Source organism: Dermacentor variabilis, chromosome 10, assembly GCF_050947875.1.
Source record: "Dermacentor variabilis isolate Ectoservices chromosome 10, ASM5094787v1, whole genome shotgun sequence".
NCBI lineage: Eukaryota > Metazoa > Arthropoda > Arachnida > Ixodida > Ixodidae > Dermacentor > Dermacentor variabilis.
This window is the reverse complement of record NC_134577.1, coordinates 88086390-88107639: the sequence shown is the minus strand read 5'-3', so window position 1 is coordinate 88107639 and position 21250 is coordinate 88086390. Positions and strand designations below refer to the sequence as shown.

Here is a 21250-nt window from a genome sequence, read left to right as displayed (position 1 = left end):
CAAGCCGCTGCCCTGCGCAGTAGACAAGTCAAGCCTGGCCAATTCGAGGAGTGTTTGCTAGCGTTTGCGAGCATTTACGAGCCGGCCGAAGCCGGCTACGTTGCCGTCGATCCAAATGTGCTGGGACGTGTGCGGTAGAGTCTGGTAGAGTCGCCAGAGTCGCGGCCCAAATGTTACTGTGACCGGCAGCACCCCGTGAAACCTTTGCAGTAAGATTGAAGTCTGCGTCATCCACGTCGGTCCTTTTGACTAGCCGCCAGTCGGAATTTGCAGTGGCTGCATACACCTAATCTTTCCTGGTGCGCCGCGGGTGCGCATTGGTCGAGACCGGCACTTGGCATACCCGAAATTAATCTGCGCAGTGTAGTGCGAAGAACTCAACATCCACGGCTGTGCAATGTTCATAAAACCTTTCAAAATCAAGTCCAACGTTCGGCTTAGAAACACCGACCGGTGGGTCCTTTTTTTGCCCTGCTTGTCATAGTAGTGTGCTGGCAGCGCCGGTACAGATGATGGCAGTGAGCTGCATTTCATGTAAATTTGACTAACTTGAGGGCTCGGGCAATGACCGTGCGAAGATTATAGTATTGTAAGTACAAATGCCTCGGTAAAGATAAATGTGGGCGAGAGATTGCTTGAAGCGGTAGCGAGTAGTACACATTGCAGCAGTTGTTGTTGCTGCTTCATCGTACAAGTTAGGACCTAACAAAATTTGTGCTGTCGTAATTCACGGCGATGTCTAGCGTATCGAGTCCTGGGGTAGCATATTCACTCACCTCAACCACTGAAGGTGCCGTTTACAATGACCAAGCCGCAACGGATGGTTTCTGGTGACTGAATTCGTGAGAGTTGAGCCGACGAAGCTAGGCAGTTGACTTGATTTTACACGAGCGACTGACGTCGGGAGATAATTGCATTGAAACCAAAGCGCAAGATGAGCGTCAGCACCACCAAGAACTAAAAACAAGGTCAGCCCTCTAGGGCACTCCATCCCTCGTAGTTATGCTATTTGTGCATGCTGCCGCGTCTGACAAATTCGGGGTCTGCTGTATGACAAGGCCTCGAATTCATAAGAGGGACATAGACATCCAGGGAGCAAGGTTTTGAACAAAAGCTCCGTGGGCGTTACCGCAATGCCTTCTGAAATACTGTGTGCACAGTGACAGTAGCAGCATGTGTCCTTTTTAAATAAATCGATCTTTAATACCGATACAACAGCGCACGAACATAAAAGGGCGTTCTTGTTCCCCAATGGAAAGGTCCATATCATAGGCATGGAGGAGTGTCAAGGGCGGACACCACAGTCTGATATCGGTGTTCCTCCTGATTGATGCAGCAAGCGCCTTCGCTCCCAACTGGAGTCCCAATACCCTCACCTAAGTGTGAGTCAACTGGACGAGCTATGCCCCATTGGGCGAGGTGGGGAGCTGTTCCAGCTGCGTCTGCTATGCCACGGGGGCGAGTCTGTGGTGGCATACAGCCTGGACTCTGAGCCCCTGTTCTTCGAGCATGCGGGGGGCCACCTGGTGCCCAGTCTGTACACCCTGTGGCGCCTGCCGTCCCTGCTGCCTTACCTCTGCACGTGGAAGCCTGTGATTGAACGGCTGGCGGGTGAGTGTGGAGGCATGTGCGAAAGCGCATTGCCATTGCAGCAGGTTCCAGAATGTGCTGCCTACATTGCGCTCACATGATAGTGAAGGACCTTCAAGTGAGGAGCTGCAAAACTCGCAATGTAGTAACAATCTGCAACGTCTGATGTCTCGTGTGTGCCTAGCACGAGATCTGAACAGCAGTAGCAGAGAGAGAGCATGATGTAGATGGTGGCACATAAATTAACATATAATGTATTAAACGGGTCCCGAAGCACTAGCTGTTCTAGCTAATCATAGAATGGCCTCACTATTAGAGGACCTCTCTCACGAATCTCTTGCCGAAAAAAGTTTCCGAATTCTTCAAGTATTTGTGGAATATCGCACCATTGAACGACTTTCTCACCCTTTTCATCTCCGCTAGCACATTGGAAGCCACACAGGAAAGGAGCCAAGGCGGCAAAGCCCCACTCAAAAGTTTATATCTCGATGGCAAAAGGGCTCGTTGCGGTGCCCCGTGGCAGCCGCAGTAGACTACGCTATGCATCACCCTGCGGCTGTCTTAGAGGCCACACGCAGAAGACGCAGCTATGCACAATCTGTCGTGCGTAGGCCAGCAGTGCGAAGATGAAATAATTTTCTGTCTTTTTGAATTGGCAGACATATATACAGTTAAACCTCGATATAACAAAGTCGGTAAAATTGGCAATTTGCTTCGTTATATAGAAATTTTGGTATATTGAAATTTGATGTTTTATGCAAATAAGTACAGTCGCCGATAGATTTTTCTTACATGGAAGGGACCGCAAAATTTTTCAGATTATCGGGCAAGAAAATGTACGAGAAAAAAGATTGTTTCGTTGAAATTGAGAGTCAGCGACTAAAGATACGGTTTCATGACACGTCAACGATATCTCCACATTGGCGGTAGGAAATGAAGCCAGCCACGCTTTCACATGTAATCTGCCCTTGCGGTTGATGGTGTTGCCCGCAGTGGGATGCAGCTGTCATGAAAAGCACCAAAAGCAAACTTTTAACTGCCTGTCGCTTCAGTGTGTCTCCGAGATGCCATATTATGCGACCTCCAGTGCTGAACGCATCAGAACACAGCACACATGATGCCACGCCATCTCGGCACGCCCACTCTTTGCAACCACAGCAAATTACCCCTAAAGCTGGGGGCGCCGCCTGTGCTAGAACAGGAGACACGCACCAACCTGCCTCCGCTCTCCCACGAGCTCGCTCCGCTCCTCCAGCCCTTTCCACTTGCTTGCGCAGGTAGACAGCAGTCATCGAACCACTGTCCTTCTTGTTTCAGTCTCACATGCTTTCACTTGCAGCATGGTGGGGCATGACAGGATCTTATTGCACTTGGAATGTTGATACGAAGGAATGTAAACATCTGAGGAAACATTTAAATCTAAGTGAGAATGAGAGACATTGTGGCATTGCCACCTTTACCCTTGATCACACATTGTCCCAATGACATGCTAGCCTGTGCACATCGTAACAACAGTACTTAGTGACAGGTGGTCACGTAGAACATAACAGTTTATTATTCATAACAAAAGAGAATACAAGTGGGACCCCAGAACTCAAAGTGGGTCCGTATGACAGATAACATTGGGTAAATCCGTGTAAAAGAAAAAAACCTGGTAAGTGTGTGCATGCATTATGGAAGTTAAACATTATCCAAAAAGCAAGTGTTGATTGAAGGACAGAAAAAGAAAATGGTCTGTACACAAGATGTGCAGAAGAAAGCGGGAAGAAGTAGATTATAGAAAAATACAAACATTTCACAGTGTATTTTCAGCATGTGTCTATAGAAAATTTAGGAACTTGGGAAATCAGCACAGAATGCTGGTGTAATGAGTTGTAAAGTTATTGGATGGATCACGATGAGGATATGTCCAAAGATTGGCTACTGTATTTAAGAAAGAAAATTCTCTATGACTTGTGCGTGCACAAAAAACAGCTAACAATAGAAATAACCAGGACCTCATTGAATATTGTAGTACACGTTGATGTAATGCAACTGAAGGGCTTTATATTTCTTAGAAATTTGCAAGTAAGAACTACAGTACAGAAACTAATGTAATTACACATTAAGATGTTTAACAGAGGATAAGCAAATGATACGGAGTCGGCTCATTGGGCAAAAAGACTAATTACTCGTAGTACTATGTTCTGAGGTACTTTAATTGGCTGCAAAGTTGTTGGATATGCTAGTTCATAAACTGATATATAGTAAGAGACGTGATTAAAATATTAAATATGTATGCATACTATAACGAATTCTATATGATTCCCAGTAGTAGCAACCATATTTCAGTGGGGGCAAAATGCTTGTGTAGTGTGCTTTGGGTGCACAAGAGAGAGCCCCAGCTGGTCGACATTAATCCACTGCCTGCCGCCGTGGCATCTCTCATAACCTACTGTGCAGTTTGAAGACGTCAAACCCAACAATTTAATTAAGTCTGCTTTCACCGGATGAGCAGATTGCTCATCCGGTGAAACGATTAGTGCAGGCGACGCCGATGTAAAGGTCATGGAACCCCTTTGAACTACGGCAGGTGGCGCAGACCTGATGGCACCGGGGCTGGCTGGCTGCAGCGAGCGCTTCTCCGAGGCTCGTCTGGGCGACGCCGTGGCGGTCCGAGTGGCCGGAGAGGGCCGGGCAGCCGTGGCTGTGGGGCGGCTACTGCAGAGCCCCAAGGCCCTGGCAGCCGAGCAGCGAGCCGGCAAGGCCGTTGCCATCGAGCACGTCCTGGGTGACCAGCTCTGGGCGCACGGCGGCAAGCGGCCGTTGCCTCGGGTCGATGGCGACAGCGGTGGCGAAGAGGAGGACGAGGAGAACCAGCAGCCCGAGGTGAGGTTTGCCCGCCCCAGTGGTTGAGGAGTGTGTGATCCAGGTTTGAGATGCCAGTGCAAATTGTAGCAACCAATAAACCTTGCCAGGTGAGGCAGTGTCATATTTTTGCACCTATAACCCGCATCAAGACAGACAGACAGGCAAAGAACTTTAATGAGGTCCTGATAAGCGCCGCAGTTAGAGCTGCGTCGTATGTACATGACATTCTTCCGCATCAAGAATATTTAAAAAATTAACGCTGAAGGCAGGGTGCGGTTTATATGCAAATTTGCCCTCGAGGTGTGACTTTAAAACAGTGCAAATTTCACCTTATATTGTAGCTTCATGGCAGTGCAAAAGATGCTGCTGTGAAGCCGCATTATAAGTCAAAATTTTAATCTTTCGCCAATTATTTCATGGGCTTCAGACTATTTAGTACGATTTCGGACAGTCCTCGCCCAGTCTGAATAATTCATCGGCTACTCTATATCGCCTTATATCAATGTGCATCCATAAGTCCTCTTTCTCTAGTCTCCCAACTGGCACCCTCTGCTGTATAATCGTGACCACCTCATAATTGAATAAATACGGTACGTCCACAAAGGTGTAAACATTTGTTTATTTTGAGCTGCTCCACAATGAAATAGAAAAAAGTGCACGTAAGTAAGAACTCAATTTACTATGTTGCAGTGTGTGATCGTGGTGAATCCTGGTTCTTGCAGTCCCAAGAAAGCAACAGCCAAGCAGCGGCAGCAGAGGAGAACTCTTCAGCTGCAGGTGAAGGGAACTCCGCACCTTCGGAGGAGCCAGTAGCAACGGAAGCACAGCCGGCAGAGTCGGAGGATGCTAAAGAACAACAGCAGGTGGAGGAGACGGTCAGTACGACTCCTCCTGCGCTGTTTCACAACTTTTGCACGAGCTTTGTGTTGGGATGTGGTAAAGTTCCTTGCTTCGTAGTGTGGTTTTCATAGAACATCCCATTAAAAAAGAATAAAATACAATCAAGAAGTGATCGTGTTTAGTAGCTTGTGCACAGCATACGTTCACGTGCTGCTGCTAAATGTTAGGAGCTCTGCTTTGAACTCTGACATCCGGGACATGGCCAGGCCCGGCGACTCTATATTACTTCATGGCAGCGGTAAAGCCACCAGTGCTATCTTTCCTTTGTGCGGTCAGTTTTTGCAGCGAGTTCAGCCAGCTCTTTTGGCTCATCTGTCAGCTGCTGAGAGTCCGAAAGGGAGAGGAAGTGTTTCGTGGCGTATGACACTGTATTTTAGCTTAAGGTTGTCGCGTACGCCAAGGAACATGGCAAGCGAGCGGCCAGCCACAATTTTGGCGTCGCGGTGGCTGAAGCAGAAAGAGGAGCTTGCTGCAATGGATAGATCGAGGAAGGCATTCCGTGGGGAAGCGTGCAAGTTTCGTAGGTCGAAAAAATTAGGCCAAATGACCTGGTCCTGTGTAAAGGCTGCACCTCGTCAAAGTTCAGAAAAAAAGGTGCGGCCCTTATACAAATATGCATGATATTTGCTCATTGGGGCCGCATCACTATTTTAGTCAGAGTGATCCATAAGGAAACCTGATAGCAGTGACGCTGCTATCACTTGTATCGTGCTATTGACTGCATTTAGAAAACATGAAAGTCTCAGTATGCTAAATATGTTTTTTTTTTCTTCATTTATATATGAAGCAAGCAACGTGTACAGCTGTTATCTAATGTAAGGTTTCCAGGTAGATTGTACTCACAACTGTAGTAGCTGAAGTGTTGCAAGGGGGCGTGCATGATGCAGCACACGCTTACAGTTGCGACCAATAATTCGGGCATTCTCAGTTATTAAGACAGCTTCACGGCACCGTCACTGGCCCTAAAGACTTAATGTACAGGTGTGAACAAAATTTCAGATGGCCTCCAGCACGCTGTTTGGTAATTCATACTCCACCTGCATGACAGCATGCTAATGACAGCATGCTCAACGGCATTGCCACTGGCACTAAATCTAAACTAGTGAAGCTTAGTTGATTCAGTGGCGAGGTGATGCAGCGTCGGTCGTGGCAGCTACGGCAAGGTGAAAACTGGCTTGCTCCATCGTTGGCTGAAATATTGTGACATGAGGAAGCACTTCTTTCTCTTTTTTACTCAGCTTTTGCAACTAACAAAAGTTAATGAATATGTTTAACGAGATTGCTAAGCATTTCAAAGCACTATCAGTTATGCTCAATACGAAGTGACATCTGCCAAGGAATCTGGCAAGGAGTGCGCATGCGTTGTAGGTGCTAACCGCCATTCCTCATGACGCTTCTCATGATTTGAAAGAGTTGGTCCTTGTTAGTAAGTGTACATGTAGTCTGGGCTTTACACCTCTGCGGTAAAGTGGCTGCCATGGCTGGTGTAGGACATGCTGACAGGGATTGGCAAGCTCTGGGCTTCACAAAAAACAGAACGTGACATCGCAGTCTCTCCGGCCTTTTACCTTCTCTTTAAGTGAGCTCAATGGAGTCCAGATAAATTTTGTAAGTGGGTTCTATCTGAGATTGAGGGTGGAAGGAGGCCTTGCCACTTTGGAATGTAGCTTGAGAGAATCCCCATTGCTGTGTCCCATCACCCAGATGAGCTTGTGCTAGCAAGAAGCTAGCCTGACACAGCCTCTGTCCGCTCTTGTCATCTCAAGTCTGTTGTGTTTTCTTTTTAGTATTATCATAACTTCTAACTCTCCCTAATTTTTGTTTAAAGTTTATGAATTTGAGTTCACTGTATGATTTCGCAAGTTTTGTGTGAAGTGTCTAACGAGAAGGGGTTAACCGTGGGGCCTGATTTTTATTAATCGTATCATAAGAAGCCAACAAACAAAGCCACCAAGGGCAACATAGGGGAAATTACTCGTAGTTACTACTTTAATTAAAGAAATTATAAATTAATGGTAATGAAAGTGGATGAAGAAACAACTTGCCGCAGGTGGGGAATGATCCCACATCTTTGCATTACGTGTACAATGTTCTAATTGCGCTACCGCAGCGCCGTTTTCCCATCCACTTTCTTGAGTATTTATGTTTTACTACTAGAACTAACCCTAGGAGTGTTAGCCAGCGCCACCATTCACAAACCTTGGCGGCAGATGTGGAACATTCTTTCTGCCACAGACGTCACAAGTACGTGATCCTTATGGGTGAAGGCAAGTGGTCAATAAACCCACACGTGCTAACTGAGGGCATCAGTGTTGCCAGATTCGAGACTCGTTGTTACATAGTTTAGACCAACTTGCCGAAATTGCTATCCTGATTAGGAACAGCGTGCCCGAATTTGGCAATCGCTATCGGCCTTGTGTACGAAGGAACCCAGTCGGGGCTTGCTTTCTACACATGCGTGATGTCGCCGAGCCCATCGCCAGGGCGTGGTAAACTGCTTGCATTTGATAGTTTATGTGGCTAAGCTGTGGCCTTCTTTGTGTCTAGGCGGACACGATGGATGCCCTGCTGGAGAGCTGTGTGCTGTCAGCCTTGAGATCCAAGCTGCCGCTGCCTCTGCTTGCGAGCAGCCTCTACAGCGGCCATGTCCTACCGCGCTGCCCGCCGGGTCGGCAGATCGACATCCGCCGCACCTCCTACAAGAAGCTGTCCACCTACCTGGCACACCTGCAGTCGGTGAGCACCTGCGTCATGTCACCTCCACTCGGCAGCCAACAGCGCAATGCCTTTCACGTTTCATTCAAGGTTACCCCTAGTAATTTTTACCAAGAACTCTGTGGGTTTGGTAAATTCTGGGCATCCAAATATAAGATTTCTTCTAAAAAACTTTGGTGGAGGTTAATGATATGCGATTGGCTTTGAAAGTATGCTGTAATGCAGACATTTACATCAAAGGCGAAGGCATTTGCACCATTTGTTCCTGCCACTTCCTAGGATTCTAAAAAACTAGTTTTCGTTTTATGTAAACAGTATTCATTTCATTTTGTTGTGTCTTTGGGATCATGTCTCACTATTTTTGTTCCGTCTTAGTTTGTTTGTTTGTTGTTAATGCCAGACGCAGCAGTGCAAATGGCACAGCATGGTTCAGCATACCTAATGCGTTCTTCGCTTTTTATTTTTCAAGCTTGTTCAGCACTTTCTGGTAAGCAGGCTTTGAGTGGTATTTCGCACCTTTGGACAATATCCCTGTAAAAGTGGCGGCAAGTGTAGTACCAATTCAGTGGTTCTTATGCTCTTTAGGACAAACATATTATTGCTAAACATTTCTGATTAGTGTACTGTTAAACTTGTTAATATATATTGTTAAGCATTTCCTGTTCTTCACCTTGCTATGCACTGCAAACAAAGCTCTGCTTGGTGGATTAAAGGGACACTAAGGATGGATACTAAATCATTTTAGGTTGATGAAATATCGTTTTAGAGTTCTATTTTTGTTCATTATGCAGTAACAGGTTGGTCATTGGAAGAGAAAATGAAGGTGAAAGTTTCATCTCTTAAATGTTGTGGCAGAACCCCAGCCAGTATGCCCGTATCATGTTACAGATTTCAGCATATTTCTTCATACTTGGGTTGTCGTGGCTTTGTGAGAAGTTCTTAAACTTGGGTAAATGCAGTCTTCAGATTTTTTATTATATAGTGTAGTGAAACCTTACATAAACGGAAATTTGGCAGAACCCATCTCACGATGACTGTTTATGGTAATGCATTTGGCATTGAATCAATTCACGGAAACAACATAATACCACTGTTGAAACGAGTTACGTGGGAGGCGTGTACTGCAGTGGGACTGCTCTTGCGTGCTTCCCTAAGAACGCTCTCAGTCCACTTTAGGAGGCCACGCACATGGCCTCCGAAATTTGTGGGGCGCTAGTGCATGCGAGCACTTAGAAAGGCGTCATGTGGTAAACGGGCTTCTCTCGCTTGGCGCACACCCAGTGGCGCATACCCAGTGACCCAAGTTGGCGAGAGATTCATTGAAGAGCGGCACGAACCTCGTGCATTCATGGCACAGCTTGCCAAAGCTTTGGCGTGAAAGGCGTTCATTGAAAAGCGGCACCTCTCCAGTGCCTTTGTGGTGCTGCCTGCTATAGCATTGGGTTGCCATCCTTGCTGAACCCTTGTGACGTGGGTTCGATTCCGCTCGTCATCGGAAAAATTTAAGGGATATTTTTCATCGTTGAAGAGTGGCACACACTTACTGGCACATCCCCAGTGCTCCACGTTGGCGTGACAGAGTTTCATTGAACAGCAATACCTACCCAGTGTCGCATCCGCATCCACAGTCACCCATGTCGATGTGAAACAGCTTGAAAGGCAGCACGTACGTACACATTGGCAGATACTCGGTAATCCAAGTTGGTCCAACAATTTATTTCGAACCCTGTTCCCTAAACACAGCAGTCCGATGAGCTACGCATTTGACCATGGACTACACAGCGACCCAGCCTGGCAGGAAAACAGTTAGACGTACACACACATGCACTCAGAGAGAGAGAGCGTCCCCGAAAAGTGCGTGAAGTACCTTAAGTATGTGAACGCAATAAATAAAGTTAACTAGCCCTGAGCAGACACCGTCAACATTCATGATGTTAATTAAGGGGAGCTGGTGGGAAAAAGTTAAAGGTGGCGTGGTCACCTGTACTTAGTTCTTGTGTCTAACTTGAAAGATGAAATCACTCATTATTGTTCGCCATGTTGAACATGAACCAAGTAGTCCAGCTTAGAGCTCTCACAAACATGCCATTATGAAGTCAGTCAACCAAATCTGCTTTTTTAGAGCGCAGCTCTTAGTTGTCCGTTCCTGTGGCGAACGTCAGCGTTGTTCCTCGTAACCGAGCTAACGAACACAGCAAAGTATGAAAACAAATGCAGAGCGCAGCAGCAGATGAAAGATGGCGATAGCAAAGAGAGCGCGATGAGGAGGGTATGGTGAAAGCGTGAGAAGAAAAGCGTAGTGCCACGCAAGACAGTAGTATTTGCGGCGAAGGTGGCTGTGAGATAGTGCCAGAATAGCGCGCATCGTCTGTATGGAAACAAAGCACTGCATGAGTGGAGGTCTGTCTTGGTCTGTCAGATCGTGTCAGAGAGGTCTGTCAGATCATGCCCACATGTCACCCACGTGCCACCTCTCGCGATCTCCCGATTAGCAGGGCAGTCGCGTCACATGTTGCTCTGTTTGCAACGTGTTGCACGAGACAGATTTCGCGCGCCAGCCAACATATCACGAAATGAAAACAGGTATACAGCTGCGCTCAGATTTCGCATTGGGGAGTACCATAATCATCGGTTAATTTTTTTCTTCATTATCAAAAAGTGTGTTCATAAATCTTGGACTAATAGTCAACTGGCTAGTTTCCGGTCACTGGTGGAAGACGGTCGTTCTAAGTGGGTGGTTCTGCGGGGTTTGCTCCCAGGAAGGTCTGCTGGCGCTGAAGGAGACCAGTCCGGGTGTCCAGAGCATTGTGTCAGTTTGCAGGGAACATCCCCGGCTTCGGGGCTTCTCCCAGATGCAGCTGCCACCAACTGAGCCGCCCAAGGGGGATGGCTACCGTTTTCCCACCATCAGGGAGCTGCGCTCCATCACAGCGGCTGTGCTACCCCTGTTCCCACGCCGCAAGTGAGTATTGTGACTTGTCTACCAGCGTTCTGGCTGCTGAACACAAGATTGCAGGTGCAAATCCCAGCTGCTGCAGATGTGTGCCAATGAAAATGTAATACAGGAATGCTAATGCACTATGCTTTAAGTGCACGTTAAGAAACCCAGGCCACCATATTTATTTACAACCTTCCACTAGTGCTTCTATCATCGCCCACTGCTTTGCAATACAATAAAATTCCAAATTGCTTTACAGTAAACCCTCATTAACTGAAACTCTGACAGCTCAAAATATTGATAAAGTTGAAATTTTTTTCTCGCTGAGGTGTCCACCCGTCTGTTTTCCACCCCTTATCTCGAAAACTTTTTGCACCGGACTTCGGATATCGAAAAATCTCGACTTCGAAGTACCAGGAGAAAAGCAATGAGGCGGCATCACGTGTGCACTCACATGTGGCTTCTTCCTGACTTGTTGCATCATGCTCTATTTAAAGAATGTAAAAGGCACATGGGAATCCTCATTCACAGTTCAGATGCCCTGAAATAGCTAAATGTCTACAAACACATGTGCGCAGCGATCACGGATGAAAAATCAGTTCTCCGACGCAGTCCACCCAATGCTGACGTCGGGCTGTGCACTTGGAGCATGTGTGTTTGTTATCCAGTACTTCTTGAGCAAATTAATTTCTGAGAGGGCGGCATCTATGATGAAAAGCCCAAAGGCTAATTTACAAAATACTGTGCCAGCAGAACATAGAGCGATGAACAATAAGATATATTGTGGTTTTCTGTGAAAAATTCTGTGCTTCTAAGCTCTTGCTTTCCAACTTTTTTCTCTGCTAATATAGTACCATCAAACCCGATGTGCGGTGCGGCAGGCAAAGGAACAGAGATGGATAACAAGTGCTTTATTGATGTCGCCATAAATACTCAGTTTTCACTTTCCCAAGGTGTTTTGTAAAATCTAAGGAAGTGGCTTTTTTTAATTTTAACAGAATACCAAGCTAGGGTACCAAGCTGGAATACCAAGCTAGGCCTTGCATAAAATTGGAACCAGATTAGACAAACAAAACTGGGCCTCATATCCGAAATATGATCATGAAGTTACATATTTATGCAGGTTTTCAATGCCATAACTCGAACATTTTTAAACGTTTTTCGTCTAAGACACAACTGCTCCTTGAACCACTGCAGGATCAAGGCCTCTTCCCTTTGCTCCCAGTCATCTCTGTCTTGCATCATCCTGCTCCATTCTGTGCCTGCATATTTTATAGTCAATCACCCCTATACAGCGGGCCATCATTCCAACCTATTGGCTGGTGTTTGTGCATTGTTTGATGTATTCAGCGCATAATGTGCATGCCCCCCAAATGAAATGTCCTGCTCTCTCTCTTTTGGCAGCAAAGGACACGCACTCGGGCTGGACGAAGTGAAAGCCACCATCCGGAGCTACGTAAAGGAAAACGAACTGCAAGATCCAGACGACAAAAGGTTAGGACAACCTGCCGCAGCAGCTTAGTGACTAAGGCGTGACGCTGCTGAGCTCACAGTCATGGATTCAATCTCAGACATGGTGGCTGCATTTCGAGGGGGGCGGGGGCCAAATGCAAAAAAAAGACGCTATGCACTTGGATTTAGGTGCCTCTTAAATACTAGTCCCCATGTGGTCAAAATTAATCCAGAGAGTCGCACTACAGCGTGCCTCATAATCAGATAGTGGTGGTTTTGGCAAGTAAAAGCCAGAATTTAATTGACGTGACATTCCGAAAGCAATACACCTCTACTGCATTATTCGGTGAAAAATATTTTGCGTTGCTGTTGCAAATAACAAAGTGCAGTCAAACCTCAATGTAAACAGCATGGATATAACATATTATGGAATAGTGTAACGAGGTAAATTAAAAAATTTTTCTCACTGATACCTGCACGTAATGAATATCACGAATATTATATATAACAAAACAGTGAGATATTTTTGAGTGGATGCAAGTTTGTTATACTGTAATGGGCTTCAACTGTATGTAGCTGGTATTCCAAGAAAAGGTACATGGACTTATCTCCTTAGGTGTGGCATATGTAAATGAAATTTGGAGTGTCGCTGTTTCGTTAATTTGTTGTGCACTGTTCATGTTTAATGTATTCATGTCCCTCGTTAAGAACTGAGACAAGCGCTGCTAACGTCACGCCGTTCGGAACTTGCATTGACCCAGTACAGGGAGGTTTAAATTGTTAATACTAATGATGATAAGTTTATGAAAATTTTTTTTATTTTAACCTTGTTGTAACGAAGTCCCATCTAAGATGAAAATTCCTTATCCGATGTGAGCAGAGACTTATTGCCTTGATGCATTTAGAAAAATATTATTATACATGGAAACTTAGAAAGATAAGGTGTAATAAACAGTAAACAAGGGGACTCTTGCACAGAACAGATGACCACCAAAAGAATACGCACATAGACAGGACAGATGCTGTCGTGTGTACGTCTGTGATCCGTCAATGGTTGTCTGATGGTACTAGAATCCGCTTGTTTGCTTTCATGCACCAACTAGCCAAGCGACGGGTTCTTCTTAAGGTTCAATGAATAACGCCACAAGAACGTCTGCAGCTGTTAACTCATGTATTTGACAAATCCATCTACCACCCCTCCCCCATCATTCCACTGCGATTAGCATTCCATGCAAGATCGCAGTGGCACATTTACCTCTAGTAATTTTTGTAGGAAACCTTATGGTGTACGGTGCACAGAACGAAAATAAACAAGTCATTTGCTATGACATGTCGCAGCCTGGTGCAGATGGACCCTCGGCTGAGTGACGCAGCGGCCTGCTCATCGGAAAAGCTCAGTTGGGAGGAGCTGTTCAGCAGGGTGTTGTCGCGGATGCAGCCTGCACACGAGGTGACGCCCGCAGGTGGCGGTGCGCCCGTGGTCCACCGCGGTGCCCTGCCCTTCATTTCGTTCACGGTGGCCCAGCGGACGGGCAACAAGAAGGTTACCCTCGTCGAGGGTCTCGAGACATACGGCATCGACGTTGCGCACCTGGCCCACGAGGTGAATCCCACTGGTGTGCAACTGCATCGGAATCTCATTAGTTCAGCCTTGCGTAATTTGAACTGACGCTGTGGTCCCGTCTCAATGACACTGCATGCATCTCAATGTGCGAAAAGCACTCGGTCATTCAAACTCGCGCATGTTAGCGCCGGTTTGTTCGAACAGACCATGCCCCGAACCGAGCTTTCCCCAGCAGCACGCCTGCTGCTTCTGCGAAGGTTGCAGCTATGGAAATACAGCTGCTGATTGATTTTTCGAATTTCCTTGATAATTTGGATTTGCCCAAGGCCCTGCCACTTACTTGCTAGAACCAGTTTATAATGGGAAGTGGAATTCGGGACTTAGTAGGCTGTCTTGGCGAAATTTTTCAGACTGGCCCCTGTGGTCTTTCTTTATTTGATATCCTTCTGTTCATATTTGATATTCAGTAAGCTTTCGTAGGAATGTGTTCATTCCACATAGTAGATTTCGAATCAAACAAAAGGTAAAGAAGTCAAATATTGAACCAAATATCCAAAAACTTATCACAGAGTTTAATGCTTACAAATCTTGTGCAACAAAACACGATGCTGGGCATGCTTGGGAGTCTACTAGCATCTTCGATTGTGTGTCGCACAGGTTCAAGTGGGCGTGGCGGCCAGCGTGTCCCTGACTCCTCTGGCCAACGGCAAGCAGCAGCTTCTGGTCCAGGGCAACCAGGTAATACAAAGTGCCCGTGCTTAAGCCCATACCCAATGTCTTTTGTGCGTGGAGCTGAGAAACAGAGGTAGTGTTGCTATGTTATGCAGCATAAAATGTCCGTAAGCTCAGAGGCATTTGACCCTGTGCCTGCTGTCACCACTCGCATTTGCTGTCAAGCAATAACTTCAAGATTGGGGATCGCGCTGCAGAATAGGACACCATTGCTGTCCACAAAACCGGGCCCCTTGCTACCGAGAAGCTGGCTTTCCCGCATAGCTGAGACGTGCAGTGGCTAAGCGGGCTTTACAAGCAAAACTTTGTCAGCAGCACGGAATTATCGCAAAATTAAGCGCTATATCAGACACATGTTCTTGGACTAGATAAAAGCGAACGCTTCGAACCGTGTTTCCTCCCGCACAGCCCGTAATATATTCGATTTGTTTCGAATATTCGTAAAAATTTCCGAATACCTACTTTTGTAATCAAATACAAATATTAAACATGTAATATTTGATAATAATTCGAACTTTTCGAATATTCGCACGTTCCTAGTTGTGAGTGATATCAGAGGGAACACCAAATTTGTTTTTAAGCAGCGATCACTCATGATGTGTAGATTCGAATCTGCCATGTTAATATGTTACAAGTAGCATTACTGTTGAACATATCATTTAAACACCCTTACAAGGGGCATGTATGTTTAGCCACTATGATCTCTTGAAAGCATTCTCAGTGTTCCCCTTCACTTTGCTTGAGCGGGCACAGCTATGGTCAAGCTTTCATAGGTCACGTGGTAGCAAAAACTGAACCTTTTCTCACCACACTTGTGTATGTGAACACTGCATGTCCTTAAAGAACCCTTCACCAGGCCTCACTGAAAATTTAGGTTATGCACCAGAAGTTGAAGGGCACTGTCTCACCGCACTAATTTTTCAATGTTCGTTAGTCACTAAACGAAGTACTAGAAGAAATTGAAATGTTGTTTTGCCGCGCTGCCATGGAGCGAGATTCAATGCCAGCATATGCACTCCCTCCTCCTGTCTTGACTAGCATCCGCAAGCAACCTTCCTTCCCTGCCTTTTCCCACACCGTAGCTGGAAATGGACGATCTACCGAGGTCATGTACCATAATTGGTGACATTGGAGGCAGTGCATCACGTGTGGAGGCATTTGCGCATGTGACCTTTAAGCTGGCTTGAAGCGGGGCTCTCTCTCGAGAGAGGGCGTGCAGGCTTCTGTTTGAAATTTAAACTGTTTTTGTGCCCTGCAGCCATGTGATACTTGGCCGACACAACACTGCATGATCTACATGCCACGCGTGCCCGTTCGCTAATGCCCGAACCTGGTGAGGGACCCTGGCTAAATGCGAAGTTAAAGCAATATTTAAGCAAAGTTAAAGCATCAGTAAAGCAATCTTGGCAAAGTTGGAGGGCTGGTACTTACGTAGTATTCTTATTTACAGCCTCTAAATGGCACCTAAGCAGATGATGCATGCGCCTGGTGGTTAACGGATATGACACAAGTTCCAGACCATGGCCTCAGAGATTTTGAGCTCCACGCCATGTGCCTCCCAATTTCAGAGCTGTGCTCTCCTCTCAGTTGCTCTCAGTGTTCTCGGTTTTACGTCATTTCCAGCGAGCACTGATGGTAGCATTTTTTCCAGTTTTGGCATCAAAAACATAATTTTCATGACACGTCCTCTTGTATTTCAAGTGTAGTCCTTTGCACTGAGGCTAATCAGTATCTGTGCTATCTAAAACTTGGCATTTTATGTCGTACAAAATTTTGTTGCAGTTCGCTTTTAATACAGACCATGCACATATGTCGCAGCAAAATGTACCTGTTCTGGTAAATTGGCCCACAAACTTTTGATTGTGACTGTACAGGGCACTTTGCACCATGGCTGGAGCTATGCTGCACCCATCAGTTAACAGGAGGTTCCCTCGGTGTGGCTGTTACAGATTGTCTTCTTGGAGAGGCTGCTGACTGGTCCATCGTACGGTGTGCCACGCAAGTACCTCAAAGGCTTGGAACAAGCGCCAGGAAAGAAGAAAGGAGGCTCCCGGAAATGAACTCGAGTGCTGATTTCACTCATGAGCAGAGACAGTGGTGCCGTCTCTTTCTCGGCAGGCTGCCTCCTCACCAATCATGGCTTTCCCGTCTTTGGCCAGGCATCCGCAATCACTGGACTTGAGTGACATGTCCTGCCAAATGAGAAGAGAGGGAACAAGAGCTAAAAGGTCCACTTTCCATGAAGGCCTGTTCCGAAGTGGCATGGCCCTGACTCACGCTGAACTTGGACAAGTTGCTTTGCCCTCATCAAGACCAGCAAGTGCACCCGGGGTCTCCACAAATGACACCCAAATGACGAAAATTGTTGGATCAATGATTTCTCTGACGCTCCAGATGCAGGAGCCTTATTCTCAATCAATAGCTTATAAAAATATTACTTTCAGTGTGTATTAGTTGGCTTGGCCAATGAATGTCAATGTGACAAAAGAAATCGGACACCTCTATTCGGCAAAATTACTTTCGTGTTGCAGAATTGATGGCTGCATTAGCAAATGCCCACCACCCTGAACAGCTATTATGCCTTGCATTACGTCAGGCATCATACTACGACTGAAACTATACCACCAAGAGTGATTTTGAGAATACAGATTTCGAAGTGACAGTCATGCAACATTCACTCTAGGAGTGTTCGACCACACACAGCATTGGGCTGTACTGAATGGTAGAGCAAAGAGGTGCAGCCAAATTTCTCACTTGGCTCAGCAAAGCCACAAAACACAATGTGTTTTGCTTGTAAAGATAAAAAGGTGCTAAAGATAAAAATATTGTGCAGTCAATGACTGAGCAAATACGTGAAGCAGTTTGTTCGGGTCTTTAATTATTGATTAAAGTACTGTGATGTTTTTACAGGGCTGTACAATAATAGGGTCATAAAGATATGTAGCAGAATATGGATGTTATGAGCCACGTCACAGTTGTCTGAAAAACTATAAATTTATAGAAAAGCATCTAGAGCAAACACACCAGCTTTAGCGAATGCTATAAAAAGGGATGAAGAAAAGACTTGCAAGAACAGCAGCGTAGCACAGCAACAATTACAACCTTATACTAAAATATATACTACAGTAAACATTAGTATGATGATGCCAAAGGGTCTGCTAGCCATATGTGATAAGCTTGTAGCAAGAAACATACATGTTAGATAATAAGGAAACCGCATAAACGTATTCTCAGAATTCTCAGATTGAAGAGTGAACTATCGATTGGAATTCCACAAGTCAGTGCGTCACACCCTAAGCACCTGCCCTTCTGTGGCAAGCTGTTCCTGTTCTGTGCTGCAGAACAGGAACAATATGTGCTGCAGTGCTCGTGCAAGTGCCTTGTTACTTTTAGCAAAAATAAACCTCGTTGTAAGGAGGTTGTATCGGACACGAAAAAACCCTTTGTTGCACTCTATATTCGTTATGAGTGCATATGTGTTACAGCTGATATGGGTGACAATTGTTTAAGATTTGCTTCGTTATATCTGGGTTCGCCATATTGAGGTTCGGCTTACCTTAACGGATGGCTTTGTAATACTCAGCAGCTCTGACTTACCACTCTCACTTCTTTTTTTTGTTCTCAGTAGCACAAATGGCTATCTGAACCAATGTAGGCGATTTTCGGCAACATAGCGTCAGCAAAGCCTCAGCTCCCCGAATTTTCTGTAATGTTTACGAATTTGGGCTCATTCTACAATTCACATTTTATCGGGTTTTATGAAAAAATATTTTTTTTTCGCAGTTAAGTTTCACTTGCCAGTCTCTGCCCATACCCATGAAAGTCTTCCGATCGTAGAATGACACAAAAGGGTGTGTACCTGCTTTGAGCAAGTTTTATTCAGACAAGTTTCTGAAGCAGGAATAATAGACAAAAGCAAATTCACTGAAGAAGTCGCTGTGATCTAAAAACAGTGTATTGCTTGTCGGTTTGTGCTGTTTTAAGTTCGCTGCTGCTTGCGTGTAAGGATAAATCACCTTTACTAAAATGCGTTTGTATCCCTTGAAAGACGCATGCTCAGGGCAAATTTTTTAAAGATGTTGCATATTATTGCCTCTCTAATAGAAAAGTACAGAATGCCGACTAAAATGGGGCTTTTTCACAACCCCATTTTGGTCCGCGTTCTGTAGTCTTCCTATTATGCCATTACTTCTCGACCAGACGAGATTTTATCAGACTCTCAATTTCATTATTGCCTCCCCTTCTGACCCCTCTCCCCACACACACACTTCTGGCATTGTGTTTTTGCAGGTTTGTATGTTCACAGATTGGTGAGCATGGGAAACTATGATGAGTACCATGAATCCAGGAGTCTGGTGGCCTCCAAAAAGAACAGAGATCTGGTGCTTGTCAAACATGTTTGAGGCCAGGGAATGACCTCAGGAAAGCTGTTTGTATCGGTAACATTTGATGCATGAGCTGACTAATGTGGACAGGCTTTACGAGACAGTCAGTGAAGGTGAAGCGGCCAAATGTAAATGACCACATTGTGATGGATGTGACAGCGATCGTGCCTGTGACCATGGAAGCACTGAAGGTGTGAATGCTAATACGTTGTTCAATGGGCAACCATGTGCTGTTGAAATTGAGAGAAGCCAGTTTTTAACATCACAATAAATGAGGTCGTGTGGTTGTTACCTTTGCCTAGTCATCATTTGTGTGGAACAGGGAGCAAGTGTGCTTCCACCAAACGACTCTTCACTGCACAGTACGTGGGTTTCTTCAAGTGATCACTACCGAAAACAGCGAGGAGTTCAGTTGTGTCGAGCCTGCAGCCTCTTCTCATTATCGGTTACATATTGTTGTCATTACAACGCACCGTGCTATGGTGGCCTGCTCAGCACCACATGCTTTCTCATGTAAGAGACGTATTTGCAGCCTAGAAATCATCTGATAGTATACAAAACAATACATTTAGTTAAGTATGGTAATAACAGACTGTGAAAAACATGTTCACTCAGCTTAGCACGATATAGTATGGAGTACTTCAGAGCCTCAAAGTTCATATATTTAAAGGTACAGTGAAGAGAAAAATATTTTGAGACATATTCCTAAGTTATTCTTGTAAATAAAAAAAAATATCTGTGAGATGCATTTTACTTTAAAGGAGTCAAGGAGTGAACCTAAAGTGCCAAAGTATGAAATGGTGCTTTGAAATCCATGACAATGTGCATTTATACTGGTTCTGGGGTTTTGGCACTAGACAAAAAAAATTTGACTTGGACCTTCGCTTTCTCTCATAATGTTCAATCTGTTAGTTTAAAATTAATGAAAATAGAGTTTTGAAAGGATATCAGTCTAACCTGATTTAGTTATTCTTAGTTCTTTAGTTATTTGAAAAGCGGTGGGAGGGAGAAGCATCAGCAATTACTAACAGTGATGTCCTGTTAATAAAAACTATATAAAACAAAAAAGTTGCAGTTTAGCCCGAAAGGCGAAGTAACGATACGATAGCAAAGTATTTGACAACACGCGAAGCGAGGTTCGCAGTTTTGTCGGGCCGCGTAAATTGAGTAAACACTCTTAAAATAACAAGCATGGTGCCACGCGCCATGCGGGAAAACCCGAACACAGCTCATTCGATGAGCGCGGACACTCGCTGTCGCAACGTTGGCGTCACGAAGAGCGGCAGCAGCGGCGAGCGAATCCCCCTCCGCGCTCGCTTCAACGCGAGCTGGGCGCGCGAGAACACAACGCATGCGAAGCCATCAGCCCTAAGCTTCGTATAGCCACCGCAGTTTACTTCAAAGATGGGGCGCGCTAGCTGTTACATGCACAGCGGTGGCCAGACTAGACGAGGAGGTGTCCGCTAACTTCGGCTGGCAATGCCAGCTGCAACGTACAGCTCGTCGGATCTGTGAGACAGTGACGGCTCTGATTGTGACGAATCCAGTAGCCGCGAATCGCCGTTCGCATTCGACCCGCCACCACGAGATCCAGCGCCTGTCCCAATGGCTTCGTTAGAGTCGCTCAGGTCCGCCAGCAGTGAATGCACGAGCTCGGCGACTGTGATAAGCTTAACCGAATAGCACGAATCCATTGCTCGCGAAGAGCATTGTCACGAGGAAACTTGTGATAGCGATGTTTTTTTTTATAATGCTGCGTCTTGTTTGAGCCCCCCACCGATAATTTGCCCGTCCACACGGAACGCAACTTCTAGCGACTGCTACCTCTCACGTCAAACACTAGTTCACGATTGTCGACTCCTCCACGCACTCGTCATAGAATAAACTTAAAAAAAAAAAACGGCAACTTGCTCTCATCGTTGGCGTTCAGCGGCATGATCCCAGCATACTCTGTGTCTACCCCTCCTCACTTCATACACAATGCGACGTGTAACTGAGGAAAAGATAAGATAGGGTGTTGGAGGCAATTAAATTCATTTGTAAAAAAAAAGAAAGAACTCTCAAACGTACTTTTTTTGTTGTTGAGAACATGACAACGAAAGTGTGCAGAGGAACGTCCCAGAG

The 21250-nt window shown here is 45.6% G+C and overlaps 1 protein-coding gene across 1 annotated transcript; it reads left to right on the top strand.

Moving 5' to 3' along the window:
- The first annotated feature begins 114 nt into the window (after positions 1 to 114).
- eIF2D (eukaryotic translation initiation factor 2D) lies at positions 115 to 19417 on the top strand. Its single transcript, XM_075673102.1, has 10 exons — positions 115 to 453; positions 1337 to 1611; positions 4163 to 4458; positions 5163 to 5315; positions 7888 to 8076; positions 10815 to 11017; positions 12398 to 12487; positions 13784 to 14048; positions 14667 to 14747; positions 16691 to 19417. Exons 1-10 carry the CDS (start codon positions 398 to 400, stop codon positions 16799 to 16801), a joined length of 1719 nt encoding a protein of 572 aa, XP_075529217.1. The 5' UTR covers positions 115 to 397; the 3' UTR covers positions 16802 to 19417.
- Positions 19418 to 21250: the final 1833 nt, after the last annotated feature.